We start from the raw sequence: 20,502 nt of genomic DNA on the forward strand, positions 1-20,502 counted from the left end.
GCACTGAGGGCATTGGTGAAGAACAAGGCCCCAGGAATTGACAGAATACTAGTTGAGATGTTTCAACAAACCAATGCAGCACTGGAAGTGCTCACTCGTCTATGCCAGGAAATTTGGAAGAGACCTATCTGGCCCACAGACTGGAAGAGAGCCATATTTATGTCTATTCCCAAGAAAGGTGATCCAAACCAATGTAAAAGTTATCGAACAATATCATTAATATCACACTCAAGTAAAATTTTGCTGAAGATCATTCAAAAGTGGCTTCAGCAATATATCAACAGGCAACTGCCAGAAATTCAAGCTGGATTCAGAAGACAATGTAGAATCAGGGCCATCATTGCTGATGTCAGAAGGATTGTGGCTGAAAGCAGAGGATACCAGAAAGATGTTTACCTGTGTTTTATTGACTATGCAAAGGTATTCGACTGCGTGGATCATAACAAATTATGGATAGCGTTGCAAAGAATGAGAGTTCCAGCACACTTAACTGTGCTCACGCGGAAACTTTACATAGACCAAGAGGCAGTTGTTCAGACAGAACAAGGGGATACTCTGTGATTTAAGGTCATGAAAGTTGTGCATCGGGTTATATCCTTTCATCATACCTATTCAGTCTGTATGCTGAGCAAATAATCCGAGAAGCTGGACTATATGAAGAAGAGCAGGACATCAGGATTGGTGGAAGACTCATTAACAACCTGGGTTATGCAGATGACACAGACTTGCTTGCTGAAAGTGAAGAGGACTTGAAGCACTTACTGATGAAGATTAAAGACCAGAGCCTTCAGTATGGATTAGACCTCAACATAAAGAAAGCAAAAATCTTCATAACTGGACCAATAAACAACATCATGATAAATGGAGAAAATATTGAAGTTGTCAAGGATTTCATTTTACTTGGATCCACAATCAACAGCCATGGAAGCAGCAGTCAAGAAACCAAAAGACGCATTGCACTGGCCAAATTTGCTGCAAAAGACCTCTTTAAAGTATTGAAAAGCAAAGACGTCACCTTGAAGACTAAGGTGAGCCTGACCCAACCCATGGTGTTTTTAATTGTCTCATATGTATGCAAAAGCTGGACAATGAAGAAGGAAGATGGAAGAAGAATTCATGCCTTTGAATTGTGGTGTTGGCTAAGAATATGGACTATATCATGGACTTCAAAAGAATGAACAAATCTGTCTTAGAAGTACAATCAGAATGTTCCTTAGAAGCAAGGATAGCGAGACTGCACCTCACATACTTTGGACACATTGTCAGGAGGGATAAAGTAGAGAGTCAGCAAAAAAGAGGAAGACCCTCAATGAGATGAATTGACACAGTGGCTGCAAAAATGGGCTCAAACATAACAAGAATTGTGAAGATGGCACAGGACCCAGCAGTGTTTCATTCTTTTGTACATAGGGTCACTATGAGTTGGAACCAACTCAACGGCACCTAACAACAACAAGTAGCCCTATCTTAAATTTTCTCATTCACTTACAGATTTCCAGGGAGTGTTATATTAGGAAGGGTCCCTGGGGATGCTGTGGTCAAAGCTCTTAGCTGTTAACCAAAAGGTCGGCAGATTGAAACCACCAGCAGCTCCACGGGAGAAAGATGTGTCAGTCAGTTTCTATAAAGATTTACAGCCTTGGAACCCTATAGGGCAGTTCCAGTCTGTCCTATATGGTCTCTATGAGTCAGAATTGCCTCAACAGCAGTGAGTTGGGTTGATTTGGCATTATATTAGGAAGCCTTTTGGGGATATATTTTATGATTCTTTATTAAACATTTCCTGAATAGATCTGTAGTGGCTTTTTCAAAACATAAGGGCTTGGCACAAGTAATAAAAAGTAAGCCAAAGGATATCTAAATTAATTAAAATACAATGCTTTTCTATAATGATATCTACTATTACAAAATAGGATTTACTTTAAATACTTCAGTATAGTGAGAATGAGTTGGCTGTGATATCACAGTGTCAGCTAGAAAAATTTAAAGAACATACCATATTACTATCACCTTTGGTATAAAATTTACCCACTTGCTACTGAGCTACTTAAATATTTGCTATTTTTTTTTTATCCCTTGCAAAAGTTTTAAAGCTCCTTTCTTTACGGGTCTCCCAACAGTACTTCTGTACATAGTTTATCTTGCCAGTGAGTCAGTTTTCCATTAAATGAAGATATATGGAGCATTTATATTTTAGAGTTTAAAGTTGAGAATGTAAATTTTGAAACCGTAAGGTTATATTTCTGATCTGGGGCTGACCAGAGCAGCTGAGCAGAGAGTCTTGTTAGTAGCAAACCAATACTTTGAACTTAGCTATTAGCTCACCTAAGAGAACTCACGCTATCATTATTGCCATTACAGAATTGCGGCTCACGGGTATTTATACCACATGTGCTCTAAATGTTACATTGGAGCCGGAGCATAGCTGGATAAAGATGAGAGACCAAAGCTTTTTTTCCAAATGATTCGCTATAACCATTTAGTAGGAGAAGGCTTTAGATCTATCTGGGAATTAATGAAGCCCCTAGGTGGTGAAAACAGTTAATGTGCTCCGCTGCTAACCAAACGTTTGAAGGTTCCAGTCCATCCGAAGGCTCTTCGGAAGAAAGGCTAGGTGATCTACTTCTGAAAAATCAGCCATTGAAAACCTTGTGGAGCAGAGTTCTACTCTGACACACATGGGGTCACCATGAATCAGAACTGACTGGATGGCAACTGGTTAACTTGCCAAAGACTTTGTTTTCTTCTGAGAGTACTTTAGAGCTCTTTGCATTGAGGTCTCACCGTGATGGATGGCACCCACACTGACCATGTTTCTGGCTTATAATCACCTTCAGCTCCACCTCACCTTCAGCTCCACAAAGGAAAGAGCCAAATATGCAGTGAGTGAGATGCATGTTTTCACTGGGCAGTGTCTCAACCCACCCAGCCCCATCTGTTTTTGGATATTGAGGTTGTTTTATTTTGCAATTTGTTTCATGCTTGATGGTCTAACTGTAGCAAATGAGCTGAGAGAAAGAGAGAGAACAGGGAGAAGGAGAGGGAGAGGGAGAGAAGGCCTGAGAGAAACTTTCCTGGAGATTAAGTAATGGATCATGTATTGAGACATATAAAATGACATTCCAAGGCTAAAATAATCTTCCCTTTTAAATTGGCATTGATTTATGTGATGGCTGCAGTTGAGCCCTGGACCTCAGCAACTTGACTTGGTGCAGCTCCAACAGTCAGGCAACCCAGATTCTGCTGAAGCAGCTACCCATGGGAGGGGGAGTGGCAGAGAGCCTCCTAGACTTCCGCACCCCATTCTACACTAAAAGAGCCCATGGTTCCTTCCCTCATCCCAGAAATCCTCATTTGCCCTCTGCCTTCTGTACAGGAGTTGATCTTTGCCCCTACAGTTTTCCTATGTCAACTGGAGGGAGTAGCTCAGGCATAGAAGCCCCATCTGTCTCCTCATGGCACAAATCAAAAGAGAAATGGGAAGGAAAAAAAGGAAGTGAGCAATATAGGGAGCAGCTAAGAAGTGAGGTGTGGAAGACTATGTAAGTGTGTGTATTTCTGCATGCCCACTTGGGGATGGGAAGAATAAAAGTTAGAAGATTTCCCTCTCCATCACAAAAGTAATTTGCAGAACAGCTGCTCCCTTTTTGCTGAGAATGGGATTGTTTGCAAACAAGCAGCAATGCTGAGCATATTCTTCCCCTTAAGGAAAATCTGCTCACGATCCAGCAAACTGCTCTTCATTGTCTCCAGTTCTGGGATTTTAATAAAAATTTGATAGGCTCTGTCAACTTCTAAAGCCATCAGGTCCAGAGCGCTTACAACACTCTTGATAGGAAAAAAAAAAAAAAGTGTTATCTGTGAAGGCCATGTACTGGCGGATTTTACATTTGATATTGTTTTTAAAGATCCGCATTGAAAATGCATAGTTGTATTATCTTACATCACCACACTCAGTGTAATTTGCAGAGAATCGTCTCAGCTGTTGGAGATTGATACTGTGCCTGCAAGCAACCAATTCGAGTGTTCGCTTCTCCAAATTGTTGATCCAAAAAAAACCAATTTACCAGCAAAATAATCTATTTTTCCCTTTAAGTATCAAACCATAACTTCATTTTAATATCCACAGACTGGAAAGGGACAGAAAGCCTTTATACAAAATCAAATATTTAAGGCCTTTCTAAGCAGGGAGTTAAATCCAGTGATAGCACATAAAGTAAAGGCTTTGCGAATGCTTGTTGTTATTAGGTGCCATCAAGTCAATTCTGACTCATGGCGACCCTATATGACAGGGTAGAACTGCCCCACAGAGTTTCCTAGGCTGTCATTTTTACGGGAGCAGATCGCCAGGTCTTTTCTCCCTTAGAGCAACTGGTGGCTTCAAATCACTGACCTCCTGGTTAGCAGTCAAGTACTTAACCATTAGAACACCAGGGCTCCCTTTGGGGACATTAGAAGCAACCTTTCTGGGCCCAGATGATGTAGAAATAAAATTTAAGTCCTAACTTCCTATCTTTCCCATTGTGCCTCAGGACATAAGCGCTTTGGGGAACATCATGGCCTTAAGCACACATATATGAATTTTTGGTTCTTGGCTTTATTGCAGGGAGCCCTAAACTCTCCTGGATCCTCCCATGCTTCATGAGCTACCACACTTAGGGCTGGTGAAAATGTTTTCGTGCAAATCACTGAGAGGTTGGAGCCAATCTTAGGTCTCATTTTCAAGTGAGCACAACCTGATTTTTTTTAACGTGATGGTCCCTCCGGCCTAGGATCTTAGAACAAGTCCCCCCAGGGCCTGGGCCAGGGGATCGTGAATGACCCCATGTCTATGTCCTCAGCCTCTTCTGTTAGGTTAAGCCATAGGAAATTGCTAATATTTAACTGTTTGAGGTCAACAAAAATGACCGTTTTCTATAGCTCAATCCATATACATCTTTCCTTCCAAAAGACACACTCCCACTTGCCTGGGTATAGGTTCCAATGTTCCACTCACCATTTCTCACAAGAGAACAAGGGACATGTCCTGACATCCCAGAATTCTTGTGATGGGCAGGAATATTAGCACCCCCATACAGATATCTCATGACCCTCACCATTTCACCAAGGAAATGTAAATTAAATTCTAAAATTCAAAGCTTAATGCAACTATTGTTTTTATTCAGAAGGCTCACAAGAACCCATTCAAATAATGTAATACCAGGGTACAAAGTGACCTAGTAAAATTATAATAGCATCAAAAACTGAACTACAGGTACCAGAAACATAAGGACTTTATCTCTTATTATTTCTATAAAACCAGGTAATTGTCTGGTGCCATTAGCTTGGAGAAGCTGGCGAGGAGAATCTTACAGGTCAATGTATAAATGCTTCTGAAGTTCAAGTTTGAATCTGCCTTGAGTATTGTTAGCCCAAGAACAGAAAACAGCTCCCTAGGTCCCTGAGACCCTTGATTGGATGGATTTTCTGGCCTAGCTATTGAATGAAGGAAATGTATGGTGCTCTGATGGAAAGTAAATAGCACTGCTGTTTTTCTGGGTGTGAATGTCACCAGAAAGTGAAAATTTTTGAACAATAGTACATGTTGATAGAACAATATGACTTGATGCTCCAAAGGCATTGTTCCACCCCAGCCATAGGCTGTCTTGGTCGGGGGAGAGGGAAGGCAGGCAGCACTTCACTGGAATATGGACTCACCAGAGAGACTTTGAGTGATTTTATCGTCTGTAATCTCAATCCTAAGGCCATCTCTGGGTAATTCATTTTAGACCAAAGCACACTCGAGTTTCCCCCAAAATGTCCTAAAATAAGCATATCCAGGGAGATATGCTGATGGGTTGTGCACACTGACTGGCACTATCTCCTATGCCTAGGGCAACCATAACAAAAAAATACCAGAAGTGGATGACTTTAAAGAACAGAAATTTGTTTTCTCACATTTTTGGAGGCTGAAAGTCCAAATCAGAGTCTCAGCCATATCTGTGCCCACAATCTTTGCTGGGCTTATAGATACATCTATCTTCATCGTCACATGTTGTATGTCTTCCCCTTAATGTGTGTCTCTGGGTTTGTGCTCACCTGTATAAGACACTACTCAGATGGGTTTAGGTTTAGGACTCATCCTAATCTGGTATGACCTCGTTAACATAACCATAGAAAACCATTGTTTCCAAACAGGCTCATATTTACAGATACGGTTAGGACTTCAACATAATTTGTGTGGGGGGGGTTATAATTCAATCCATAACAGGCACCATGCCCAAATGTCCAGTATTTTCAGGAAATGCCTAAAATTTATGTTTCTGTGCAGGTCGTATCCAAGCAACCTACCATTTTGTAACTGCTAGTTCTTCATGTATGTGTCAACGTGTCTTAGATTTCATACATTGCTTTCAAATATGTCCTTGTAATCATTTATAACTCAGGATTTTTGAGAGTTCAATTTTCATTTTCAATTTAGGCATCTCAAATCAAAGAAGGAAAAATGAGATAATATCCATCAAAAGACCAATAATAGGCAGCAATAATAAATTATTATTTTTAATTGGAGTAACATGAATAATAGAGTCCCAGCATGGTACAAACAGTTAACAGACTCAGTTGCTAACTGAAAGGTTGTAAGTTTGAGTCCACCCAGAGGCTCCTTGAAAGAAAGACCTGGTCATCTACTTTAGAAAAATCAGCCATTGAAAACCCTATGGAACATAGTTCTTCTCTGACTCACATGGGCAACTAGTAGCCTGAATAACATGGAAAAAACCAAAAACCCATTGCCATCTAGTCAATTCTGACTCATAGCAACCCTACAGAATAGAGTACAACTGCCCCATAGGGTTTCCAAGGCTGTAAATCTTTATAGAAGCAGACTGCCGCATCTTTCTCCCGCACAGCAGCTGGTGGGTTCGAACCGACAAGCTTTCAGTTAACAGCCAAGTAGTTTAACCTCTGTGCCACCAGGGCTCCTTCAAATAACATGGAAAGAACTTTTAAATGTCAAACTATAGCAATAGTGATCTGAATGGGTGCTTCTGTGTGCTTTTGTTTTTTAAACTTTCCCGTACTTTTTGTTTTTTTCCACCAACACATGGATTTTTAATCAAAATTAAAATTTAATGGGACAGTTCCAAGAATTAGAATTTTTGGCTTATTTATTCAACAAATATGTATTGAATGCTTCCTGTATATCAGAAACTGTACTAGGCACAGAGAATTTGATTCCATGTCATCATAGACCTTACATTGTAATGAAAGAGATGGAAATTTTTAAAACAAACACAAAAATAAAAACTGCAAGTATTTTGAAGAAAATGTACTGTTTACTATATTTATAGTTCATGGTTTATGTAAAGTATTATGAAGGAAAAATACTACATCCAAGGAGAAGGTATGAGAGGGGAACCCAGGAGAGGTTTCCATTTTATAATAACTGAGACCTGAGGGATGAGTAGGAGCTGGCCAGACAAAGAAGAGAGGGCATAGAGTGATCTAGATGATGAGAATGAAAGGATCTTGGTCGTTTCAGTTGCTGAGAGAAGGCCGTTGTAGCAAAAACTTCTGAGGGAGAAAAGTGGGCCATATGATGCTGGCGAAGAAAGTAAGTCAGGTCACACAGGATTTTGAAGGCTATGATTAAGTTGTGAAAGAAAGAATGTCTTTTAAAGATATCAGTCTGGCCTTATGTACAGACTGTATGTGTAGGGGGTGCAAAAGTGGATATAAAGACCAGTTTTGAAGCTATTGCAATGATCCTGGCAGACATGATGGTGGCCTGCCGTGAGGTAAAAACAAGTAGTGTGAAGATGAGAGGACTTGAGGATACTAATCAACCAAACTGAATGATTGATTGGTTGTGAGGAATTCAGAAGAGGGCAAACTGAAGAAGTAAGAATTCTGTGGAAAGGAGAGGACGAGTTCAGGTCTTCTGTCTTTGATATTTTTTAAATTGTAAAATGGAATAACAGCTCATTTTGAGAAGTAAAACTGCAGAGATACATTAGGAAAAAGGTAATTACCCTTCTCCCACTTCCAGGGCTAAGCAATATTAACAGTGTGATGTAACTCTCACATCTTTTCTCTCTCATACTTGTGTGTAGTTGTAACATTTTTTAATTTAGTTTTTAACTTGTTGAATATGAATTGCTTCTAGAATTTAGAAGTGAATACATCAAGTAGAAAATTAGGTATAGGGACCTGAAATTCGGAAGGGATCTATGTGCTGGGGATATAAATGTGTCTGCCTTTGTGTAAATGATACCTAAGCCATGGGTGTAGATAAGAGTACCTGGAAGAGGGTATTGAGTCACAAGACAAAGAAGCCTGGGCAGAGTCCTGAGGAACTCCAACCTTTAACAATCAGGTGAGGGAGGTGGAGCAGCAAAGAAGTAGGAAGAAACCAGGGGACTGAGGTGCCATACAAGTCAAGAGAGTGGCAAGTGCAGCTGAGAAGTCAGTTAATAAACAGTCCATTAGACTGATCAATAATGATATCATTAGTAACATTAGAGAGTAGTATCAGTGGAATTGGCCAAAGCCCAATTGCTGTGTTTTGAGAAGCAAATGAGTGATGAGTAAGTAGACACAGAAAGGTGCTGCCCTTTTGAGAAAATTGTCCATGAATGGGAAGGAGAGAGAGAGAGTAGCTTGAGGGAAATGTGAGACCAGGAAACTCTGTGTTTTGTTTGATAGACTTGCAGAGGCTAGAACATGTAGCGAGAGAGAAAAGTAGAAGTTAAAGGTATCGGCCAAATTATCTACATTTTACCTAGTTTTACCAAATTGGCCAATTTTACATAAAGACAATAGGTAGTATTAATAAGGAAAATGTCCTAAGAAGGCAGAGGTCGTAGATAGGATTCAGAGCACATATAGAGAAAATGGACGATGATAAGAGAAGGGGCAGTTCACTGACTACAGCCAAGCGTGCATGCAGGTGGGTTTGTAGATTTAGTGGCAGGAATTTGAAATTGTACCTATTTGGGAAATTGTATATTTTCAGTAGGGTAACAGCAAGGTAATCTACTAATGGAGGGTGGAGCCCGGATTATCAACCCGAAGACAATAAAGAAGATTTGGGAGTGGGGCGAATAGGCTGACCAGAGAAACAGAGGACCAGAGGAACTCAGCAGTACTGAGGTTGCCAAGAGGCATGAATTTGGAATAGTGTCCGAAGGCATGATGTTTTTGTAGCAGCTATCATTTCTCATCTCTTGGGAGGAGGGGTGCACAGAGAAGTTAGACGGAGTCTCCAAAGTTAGGGTTTTTTCAGGAATATTCAGCAAAGGGTAAGAGAGGCAAAGATATCTGCAGAAGTGATTAAAATGGTATCCAAAAAAGCTGTTACGGTGTTATTATCTGACTCCTCTTAGGTTTAAAGTAAGCACTGAATGCATTAAAAATTAATGAAAGTCTTCTTTGTATTTTGTTTTATTTTTATCTAGGGAAACCTTGGTGAACATGGGGCAGGTGGCCCAAAAGGAGAAAAGGTAAACAAAATGTTTACAGTGAATAAGTGTGGCCAGTATTTATACCTGCATGCATTCACATGTCAGAGGCAGTCCCCAGGGGCAGCAGGGTTCTGTCCCAGGGGTGACCGTCCAGCTTGCAGTGGGGAGGAGTCCCACCTGACCAGGGGGCAGTATTGGGATCTGCTGCTGAGACAGTTCTTCAGTGAAGACTGCTGAGTAGCAGTTGGCTGCAGTGAAGAGAACAAATCAAGGGTAAATATCTGTAACAAGGTAAAAGAAATTAGGACATAAGAAGCTTTGGCTTGTAATTAGATATTCCATTAATCTGTGTAGGTGGCAAAAATAATCTAAAGACCCCTTTGGTAAAATGCCTCAGGCTAAGGCTCGCTATATTTGCATCTTCTTAAGTACCCAAACAAGCTGTCGTCATAGCATTTTTTGGTGGGTTTGTATAGTGCAGAGCTATGGCTTAACCAAATAATTACCTGAAAACAGTTTTAAAATTAAAACACTGATGTGTTTCCATTGCATTCTCATTGTCATCATTCACGGGTTTAATTATATGAGCTGTGAAGAGGACAGATTCTCTTGCCCACTCAGAAAGATGTTTCACTCCTGTTTGATTCTGAAATTATGATGACCTTGGATTCGATGTGAATGTGCCATTGTCAGAAAAAACAGAGCACATTAAATCTTCCGAGATGAGTAGGTTTGAAAATACTCTGAAAGAATGTGGCGTGCGAATGCTACCTTTGTTCATTCACCCAGTAAAAATTCTCATGATTGAGGGCAGGGTATTTTGACATGAATTCAAGAAAATATGACTTCTGTGCCTTATAAATCAGTGCAACCAATCTATTCAAAAGATCATGCATCCATCACCAGAAAATACCGCTAAAAGGTAGTCTCAGTAGAAACTAGGAGTTTCATATGGAGGAAAGAAAAGAAAACCTTGACATTCTTAAAAAGACATTCAAAAATTTGATTATACAGCGACAGTAAGTCATTGCTGTGTTTTGGACTGTACTGTTGGCACGTTGGCATTATTTCCTGTAACAGAACAGCCTACGGAAACCATATACCACCATAACAAATGCATGAAATTTTAAGCAATTACTACTGGACACATGCAGACTAATGGGGGAAAAAAAGTCACAAAGCTTGTCACATAGGACAGCTGAGCAAAGGAGAGAGTTGTGACACTTTTAAAGTATTTAAATGATGATTCATTTCTTGAAACAAAACAGCTGGCTTCTGTTTTGCTATGTTCATTAGGAAACATATGTTACTTAGGAATTCTTAGACCTCAATGATGAGAAACTTGATCCTGTAAAACAGGTGTATTTCGAACTTGACAGACCTTTTCTATTGCTCAAAATCTCTTCTAATTAATTGCTTCAGAATCTTAAGTGGAATTAGAAAAAGCCAGTGGTGTAACGGTTTCCTCTTCCACCCAAATAAATAGTCCACAGAGAACTTGATGCAGTACCTAACACAATAATAATAATAAAAACCTGTTGCCATCAAGTCAATTCTGACTCATAGCGACCCTATAGGACAGAGTAGAACTGCCCCACAGGGTTTCCAAGGAGCAGCTGCTAGATTTGAACTGCCGACCTTTTGGTTGGCAGCCAAGCTCGTAACCAGTGCGCCACCAGGGCTCCACCTAATAGAAATGTACATGTGAAAAGATTTTTTTTAACTATAGCTAATGGAAGGAAGACCCTGCCAATAAGTAATGCATAAAATAAGCTAAAAACCATAAGCCTAGCACTTACTCAAAGAATGAAACCAGCTCTACCTGTACACATCCACTCAATATCTGTTCTGAATCAACACATTAGTTTTTTTAATTGTACTGTTCATGGTAAGCCCAGTCAGAATTTAGAGCTTCTTCAAGCTGCTTGCACAGTTCCTTAATTGTTCCTGTGGTGAGCTCCTGGCTGTACATTAGAATAACCTGGAAAGCTTTCAGAAAATACAAGTGCTCAGGCCCCATCCACAGAGATTCTGACTTGGGGAGGGGCTCACAGCTCTAGTGTTTAAAAGTGCCTCAGATAATCCTAACGTACAACCAGGGTTAAAAGCCACTGAGCTTTGAGTCAAAGTTGATTGTGTAATTCAGAGCTGTGTTGCCTTAGCAAGCCACTTTATACCTCTGACCATTAGGGTCTTTGTTGGTAATATGGGCATAATCATATCTGCATAAAGACTGGATGGGAGAATTAAAATTAAATGAGATAAACTTATCCAAAGCACAGTACCTGACACATATTAAGCCGTTTCTAAAGATTCGCTCCTTCCTGTTCACCTACCCCAAACTTTATTTCCTCTCCCCAGGTTTCATTTAACTGTTTTTGGTATTAAGAGTTGATGCCATCTTGTCTTGCTCAACTTTGCATCTCCTACCCAATTTTTCACAGATAAAGAATTCAGTATCTGTTGTAGAATAAAACATTTAACCAGCAGTACAATCCAAATACATAAATGACTTATTCTGTATAATATGACACTTCTCAATACATAGACCAGCAAAATAGAATCACAAGGTAAGCCTACCGTTTGGAACCCAGCATTGCAATGAAGCAGCAGAATGTTTATAAGTAAATATTCTATTTATAGAGAAACCACAAACAGCAGTAAAATCTACATATAAAACACTCCTGGCTCAGAAGCCACATCCTGTATCAAGAACACCAAGATATAGGGGAAAGCACCAAAGAAAACGACTTAGTATTAATACTATATGACAATAGAGACCATTGCATCCAAGTGGTCAGTCTCCCAGTATTGAATGATCCCCACTCTGTAGCTATGCTCGGAGCAAGGGGATGTGGTGAAAGGACAATGTGGTGAATGGATAATTGGCTGGGGAAACTGCTTTATAAACACAGTGGAACAAGGTAGCAGAATATCTTAGGACCCATGAGAAATTAGTAGGTGACTTTCAGGGCAGAGTGTCAGGGGAAAAGATGGAGCTTCAACATCATCAAGCCTTTCAAATAGCATCCAAAGTATCACACTAAAGAATACCCTTTTCTGATGCTCAGTAAAATCATCACGTCTTTCCACTTACATCCATAATGATAAATCACTGAGAATCCACTTTAAATATGAAAAACAACCCGTAACTGTCTAAGATTCAGGTATGAAGTGCTTTGGCCTGCAGAATTTTATGAGAGAAGTTGCTAAGTTTTGCTCCAAACCCAACCACACCCAAGGACCACTCAGCAGGATGAACCATAAAGCCTCTGTTGGGTCCTCCTGTAATATTTCAATGTTGTTGTTGTTGTTAGGTGCCCTCGAGTCAGTTCCGACCCATAGCAACCCTGTGCACAACACAACGAAACGCTGCCCAGTCCTGTGCCATCCTTAAAATCATTGTTATGCTTGAGCTCATTATTGCAGCCACTGTGTCAATCCACCTCGTTGAGCGTCTTCCTCTTTTCCGCTGACCCTGTACTCTGCCAAGCATGATGTCCTTCTCCAGGGATTGATCCCTCCTGACAACCTGTCTAAAGTATGTAAGACGCAGTCTCGCCATCCTTGCCTCCAAGGAACATTTTGGGCGCCCTTCGTCCAGGACAGACTTGTTCGTTCTTTTGGCAGTCCACGGTATATTCAATATTCTTCGCCAGCACCACGATTCAAAGGCATCAACTCTTCTTTGGTCTTCCTTATTCATTGTCCAGCTTTCACACGTGTATGACGTGATTGAAAATACCATGGCTTGGGTCAGGCGCACCTTAGTCTTTACGGTGACATCTTTGCTCTTCAACACTTTGAAGAGGTCCTTTGCAGCAGATTTGCCCAATGCGTCTTTTGATTTCTTGACTGCTGCTTCCATGGCTGTTGATTGTGGATCAAAGCAAAATAAAATCCTTGACAACTTCAATCTTCGTTTATCGTGATGTTGCTTATTGGTCCGGTTGTGAGGATTTTTGTTTTCTTTATGTTGAGGTGTAATCCGTGCTGAAGGCTGTGGTCTTTGATTTCCTTAGTAAGTGTTTCAAGTCCTCTTCACTTTCAGCAAGCAAGGTTGTGTCATCTGCATAACGCAGGTTGTTAATGAGTCTTCCTCCAATCCTGATGCCCCGTTCTTCTTCATATAGTCCAGCTTCTCGTATTATTTGTTCAGCATACAGATGAAATAGGCATGGTGAAAGAATACAACCCTGACACACACCTTTCCTGACTTTAAACCAATCGTATCCCCTTGTTCTGTACAAACAACTGCCTCTTGATTTATGTAAAGGTTCCTCATGAGCACAATTAAATATTCTGGAATTCCCATTCTTTGCAGTGTTATCCATAGTTTGTTATGATCCACTCAGTTTAATGCCTTTGCACAATCAATAAAACACAGGTAAACATCCTTCTGGTATTCCCTGCTTTCAGCCAGGATCCATCTGACATCAGCAATGATATCCCTGGTTCCACGTCCTCTTCTGAAACCAGCCTGAATTTCTGGCAGTTCCCTGTCGATACACTGCTGCAGCCATTTTTGAATGATCTTCAGCAGAATTTTGCTTGCGTATGATATTGTTCTAGAATTTCCACATTCGGTTGGATCACCTTTCTTGGAAATAGGCATAAATATGGATCTGTTCCAGTCAGTTGGCCAGGAAGCTCTCTTCCATATTTCTTGGCATAAATGAGTGAGCGCCTCCAGTGCTGCATCTGTTTGTTGAAACATCTCAGTTGATTTTCCATCAGTTCCTGGAGCCTTGTTTTTTGCCAATGCCTTCAGAGCAGCTTGGACTTCTTCCTTCAGTACCATCGGTTCCTGATCATATGCCACCTCTTGAAATGGTTGAATACTGACTAATTATTTTTGGTATAATGACTCTGTGTATTCCTTCCATCTTCCTTTGATGCTTCCTGCATCGTTTAATATTTTCCCCATAGAATCCTTCACTATTGCAACTCGAGGCTTGAATTTTTTCTTCAGTTCTTTCAGCTTGAGAAACACTGAGTGTGTTCTTCCCTTTTGGTTTTCCATTTCCAGCTCTTTGCTCATGTCATTATAATACTTTACTTTGTCTTCTCGAGCTGCCCTTTGAAATCTTCTGTTTAGTTCTTTTACTTCATCAATTCTTCCTTTTGCTTTAGCTGCTCGACATTCAAGAACAAGTTTCAGAGTCTCCTCTGACATCCATCTTAGTCTTTTCTTTCTTTCCTGTCTTTTCAATGACCTCTTGTTTTCTTCATGTATGATGTCCTTGTTGTCATTCCACAACTCGTCCGGTCTTCGGTCACCAGTGTTCAATGCATCAAATCTATTCTTGAGATGGTCTCTAAATTCAGGTGGGATATATTCAAAGTCATATTTTGGCTCTGGTGGACTTGCTCTGATTTTCTTCAGTTTCAGCTTGAACTTGTATATGAGCAATTGATGGTCTGTTCCACAGTCGGCCCCTGGCCTTGTTCTGACTGATGATATTGAGCTTTTCCATCATCTCTTTCCACAGATGTAGTCAGTTTGATTTCTGTGCATTCCATCTGGCAAGGTCCCTGTGTATGGTCGCCGTTTATGTTGGTGAAAGAAGGTATTTGCAATGAAGAACTCATTGGTCTTGCAAAATTCTATCATTCAATCTCCAGCATTGTTTCCATCACCAAGGCCATATTTTCCAACTATTGATCCTTCTTCTTTGTTTCCAGCTTTCACATTAAAATCACCAGTAAGTATCAATGCATCTTGATTGCATGTTTGATCAATTTCAGACTGCAGCTGCTGATAAAAATCTTCTGTTTCTTCATCTTTGGCCCTAGTGGTTGGTGCGTAAATTTGAATAATAGTCGTATTAACTGGTCTTCCTTGTAGAAAAAAAAATTTTTTTTTTTTAGGCGTATGGATATTATCCTACCACTGACAGCATTGTATTTCAGGATAGATCTTGAAATGTTCTTTTTGACAATGAATGCAACATCATTTCTCTTCAAGTTGTCATTCCCAGCATAGTAGACTATATGATTGTCTGATTCAAAATGGCCAATACCAGTCCATTTCAGTTCACTAATACCTAGGATATTAATGTTTATGTGTTCCATTTCATTTTTGACAATTTCTAATTTTCCTAGATTCATACTTCGTACATTCCAGATTCTGATTATTAATGGATGTTTGCAGCTGTTTCTTCTCATTTTGAGTCATGCCACATCAGCAAATGAAGGTCCCGAAAGCTTTACTCCATCCACGTCATTAAGGTCCTCTACTTTGAGGAGGCAGCTCTTCCCTAGTCATCCTTTGAGTGGCTTCCAACCTGAGGGGCTCATCTTCCAGCACTATATCAGACAATGTTCCGGTGCTATTCATAAGTTTTCACTGGCTAATGCTTTTCAGAAGTAGACTGCTGGGTCCTTCTTCCTAGTCTGTCTTAGCCTGGAAGCACAGCAGAAACCTATCCTCCATGGGTGACCCTGCTGGTATCTGAATACCAGTGGCATAGCTTCCAGCATCACAGCAACACGCAAGCCCCCACAGTACGACAAACTAACAGACACTTGGGGGTTTTCTGGTATAGCAAAATTATATTTTTTTCCTCCTCTAGATGTTCTTTCCTTGAAAAATAATTAACATTTGCTTCACATTAATTTTAAATATCATAATAAAATATTGTGGATTTCTAAAAGACCTAAAGCATTGTGAAGTGCTGACAGATACTTATTATGCAAATAGTCTAACCCTGCATTATCTGTTGGACACTAATAGATAAATTCCATGGTTAGAAGGAGCACAAGCAGGCACTGTGGGTCTGACATTTACGGTAGCACACATCTGACCTCATGCAAAATCTCTACCACTTTTTCTTGAAAGGGTAAAAATGGACAACCAGGATTTCCAGGGTCTGTTGGCTCTAAAGAACAAAAAGGAGAACCTGTAAGTATTCTAGCTTTGAAAGCAGGAAGAAGAATATCCAAAAAATAGAATTAAAAATATTTTTTCAAATCAGCCCCAATTCCATGTGTCCTGGTTGCCCCTTCCTAATTATACAGATCAGATATTTGAGCAATCACTCTATGTCAGTCACCAACTCCTTTCCATATATTTACTCACTTACTGTATAGGCTATTATTATTCCCATTACTCAGGTAAGGAAACTGAGGCACAGAGAGGTCAAGTTACTTGGCCAAGGTCACACAGCTTGTAAGTACCAGAGCTATTTATCATACCTAGGTGGACTGATCCTAGAGATCAGAGTTTAAAATAACTAAGCTGCCCTGCTATAGCTAAACATTGTGGCTAAAATGAATAATAAAGTCAATATACCAAAAGACTAATTTATTTTAAAAATTGGAAGTGTTTAGCTGTTTGCTCAAACATCTGCTCTTAACATACTTTCTGAAGTTATTTTCCTTGCTTGGTTTTCATAAGATGAAAGTGGCTTCCCAAGCCACTTTTCAATATTACTATGACCAGTTTCCTTCAAACCTTATTTCTTTTGGTGGGAAAAATAAAACACTACAGCATTATTCAAATAGGGCTGCCTAAAGAGATTACATGAAAAGTTACAAAAGTGACTTTTTTTTAATGCTGTTAAAAAAAAAAAAAAAAAAACAGGCCTCAAGAATCAGGCTTAACAAATGTTTCATCTTTATTAGAAGATGTAACACATTTTTGAAAATCACTTTTACACCTGTCCTTGCTTGCCAGGACAAACAAGGAATATTGGTTTACAGGGGAATAAAGAGTAAAGAGGTCACTAAAATCCCTGCATGGAAGAGAACTATATTAAAAGTATTTAATGTTAAATCCTCCACGAGTCTGTCAGTTTGTCCTACTGTGGAGGCTCGTGTGTTGCTGTGATGCTGGAAGCTATGCCACCACTATTCAAATACCAGCAGGGTCACCCATGGCAAACAGGCTTCAGCTGAGCTTCCAGGCTAAGAAGACTAGGAAGAAGGACCTGGCAGTCTACTTTTGAAGAGAATTAACCAGTGAAAACCTTTTGAATAGAAGCAGAATACTCTCTGATATAGTGCCAGAAGATGAGCACTTCAGGTTGGAAGGCACTCAAAATATGACTGGTGAAGAGCTGCCTCCTCGAAGTGGAGTCGATTTTCATGTAGTGGATGGAGTCAAGCTTTCGGGACCTTCATTTGCTGATGTGACACGACTCAAAATGAGAAGAACAGCTGCAAACATCCATTAATAATCGGAACCTGGAATGTATGAAGTATGAATCCAGGAAAATTGAAAATCGTCAAAAAAGAAATGGAATGCATATAGATTGATATCCTAGGCATTAGTGAGCTGAAATGGACTGGTATTGGTCGTTCTGAATTGGACAATCATATGGCCTACCATGCCAGGAATGACAACTTGAAGATGAATGGTGTTGCGTTCATCATCAAAAAGAACATTTCAAGACCTTTCCTGAAGTACAACGCTGTCAGTGATAGGATAATATCCATACGCCTACAAGAAAGACCATTTTTAGACTATTATTAGAATTTACGCACCAACCACTAAGACCAAAGATGAAGAAATTGAAGATTTTTACCAACTTCTGCAGTCGGAAATTGATCGAACATGCAATGAGGATGCACTGATAATTACTGGTGATTGGAATCTGAAGGTTGGAAACAAAGAAGAAAGTTGGAAAACATGACCTGGTGATAGAAACAACCCTAGAGATGGAATGATTGAATTATGCAAGACCAACAAATTCTTCATTGCAAATACCTTTTTTTCACCAACAAAAATGGCAACTATACACATGGACCTCACCAGATGGAATGCACAGAAATCAAACTGACTATATCTGTGGAAAGAAAAGATGGAAAAGCTCAATATCATCAGTCAGAACAAGGCCAGGGGCCAACTGCAGATCAAGCCATCAATTACTCATATGCAAGTTAAGTTAAAGTTGAAACTGAGGAAAATTAGAGCAGTTCCATGAGAGCCATAGTACAACCTTGAGTATACCTTGAGTATAGCCCACCTGAATTTAGAGACCATCTCAAGAATAGATTTGATGAATTGAACGCTAGTGAGAGAAGACCAGACGACTTATGGAATGACATAAAGGACATCACACATGCAGAAAGCAAGAGGTCGTTAAAAAGACAGGAGAGAAAGAAAAGACATAAATGGATGTCAGAAGAGACTCTGAAGCTTGCTTTTGAACATCAAGTAGCTAAAGCAAAAGGAAAAAATGATAAAGAGCTGAACAGAAGATTTCAAAGGGTCACTCAAGAAGACAAAGTATTATGATGACGTGTGCAAATACCTGGAGATAGAAAACCAAAAGAGAAGAATGCGCTCAGCATTTCTCAAGCTGAAGGAACTGAAGAAGAAATCCAAGCCTCAAGTTGCAATATTGAAGGATTCTATAGGGAAAATATTAAACAATGCAGGAAGCATCAAAAGAAGATGGAAGGAATATACAGAGTCACTATATCAAAAAGAACTGGTCAATGTTCAACCATTTCAGGAGATAACATGGTCAGGAACTGATGGTACTGAAGGAAGAAGTCCAAGCTGCACTGAAGGCATTGGTGAAAAAAGGCTCCAGGAATTGACAGAATACCAATTGAGATGTTTCCACAAATGGATGCAGCGCTCGTCTACACCAAGAAATTTGGAAGACAGCTACCTTGCCAACCGACTGGAAGAGATCCATATTTATGCCTCTCCCCAAGAAAGACAATCCAGTCAAATGCAGAAATTATTGAACAATACCATTATCACATGCAAGCAAAATTTTGCTGAAGATCATTCAAAAGAGACTTCAGCAGTGTATCGACAGGGAACTGCCAGAAATTCAAGCTGGATTTAGAAGAGGACATGGAACCAGGGATATCATTGCTGATGTCGTATGGATCCTGGCTGAAAGCAGAAAATGCCAGAAAGATGTTTACCTGTGTTTTGTTGACTATGCTAAAGCATTCAACTGTGTGGATCATAACAAATTATGGATAACATTGCAGAGAATGGGAATTCTGGAACACTTAATTGTGCTCATGAGGAATCTGTACATGGATCAAGAGGCAGTCGTTCTAACAGAACAAGGGGATACTGAATGGTTTAAAGTCAGGAAAGGTTTGCATCAAGGTTGTGTCCTGTATACTGAGCAAATAATCCGAGAAGCTGGACTATATGAAGAAGAACGGGGCATCAGGATTGGAGGAAGATTCATTAACAACCTACATTATGCAGTTGACACAACCTTGCTTGCTGAAAGCGAAGAGGACTTGAAGCACTTACTGATGAAGATCAAAAAGCACAGCCTTCAGTATGGATTACGCCTCAACATTAAGATAACCAAAATCCTCACAACTGGACCAATGAGCAACATCATGATAAACAGAGAAAATGTTGAGGTTGTCAAGGATTTCATTTTACTTGGATCCGCAATCAACACTCATGGAAGCAGCAGCCAAGAAATCAAAAGACATATTGCATTGGGCAAATCTACTGCAAAAGACCTTCTTTGAAGTGTTGAAAAGCAAAGACGTCACTTTGAGGACTAAGGTGCTCCTGACACAAGCCATGGTGTTTTCAATCCCCTCACATACGTGCAAAAGCTGGACAATGAATAAGGAAGACTGAAGAAGAATCGATGCCTTTGAATTGTGGTATTGGTGAAGAATATTGAATATACCATGGACTGCTAAAAGAACGAACAAATCTGTCTTGGAAGAAATATAACCAGAATGTGCCTTAGAAGCAAGGATGGCAAGACTAGTCTCACATACTTTGAACATGTTATCAGGAGGGACCAGTCCCGGGAGAAGGACATCATGCTTGGTAATGTGGAGAGTCAGCAAAAAAGAGAAAGACCCTCAACAAGATGGATTGACACAGTGGCTACAAAAGTGGGCTCAAGCACAACAACAATTAGGGTGACGCAGGACTGGGCAGTGTTTCATTCTGTTGTGCACAGGGTCACTACAATTCAGAACCAACTTGACGGCACCTAACAACAACAGCATTAAATAAACCAGGCCAAATTTTCCCTGTGCTTTGGCTTTATAAATTAGGCATCTTTGGCAATGGCAGTCATGTTTTCAGGCAGTTTTAGAGCCAGTA

The 20,502-nt window shown here is 40.0% G+C and overlaps 1 protein-coding gene across 1 annotated transcript in view; it reads left to right on the forward strand.

Annotated features, from left to right (window-relative positions):
• COL19A1 (collagen type XIX alpha 1 chain) overlaps positions 1 to 20,502 on the forward strand; it is a 378,654-nt gene that overhangs the window by 281,445 nt on the left and 76,707 nt on the right. Inside the window, exons 17-18 of the mRNA XM_010586804.3 lie at positions 9,438 to 9,482; positions 16,285 to 16,347. Coding sequence (XP_010585106.3) covers positions 9,438 to 9,482; positions 16,285 to 16,347 — 108 coding nt within the window. The remainder of the gene's footprint in view (positions 1 to 9,437; positions 9,483 to 16,284; positions 16,348 to 20,502) is intronic.

Source organism: Loxodonta africana, chromosome 1 (assembly GCF_030014295.1).
Source record: "Loxodonta africana isolate mLoxAfr1 chromosome 1, mLoxAfr1.hap2, whole genome shotgun sequence".
NCBI lineage: Eukaryota > Metazoa > Chordata > Mammalia > Proboscidea > Elephantidae > Loxodonta > Loxodonta africana.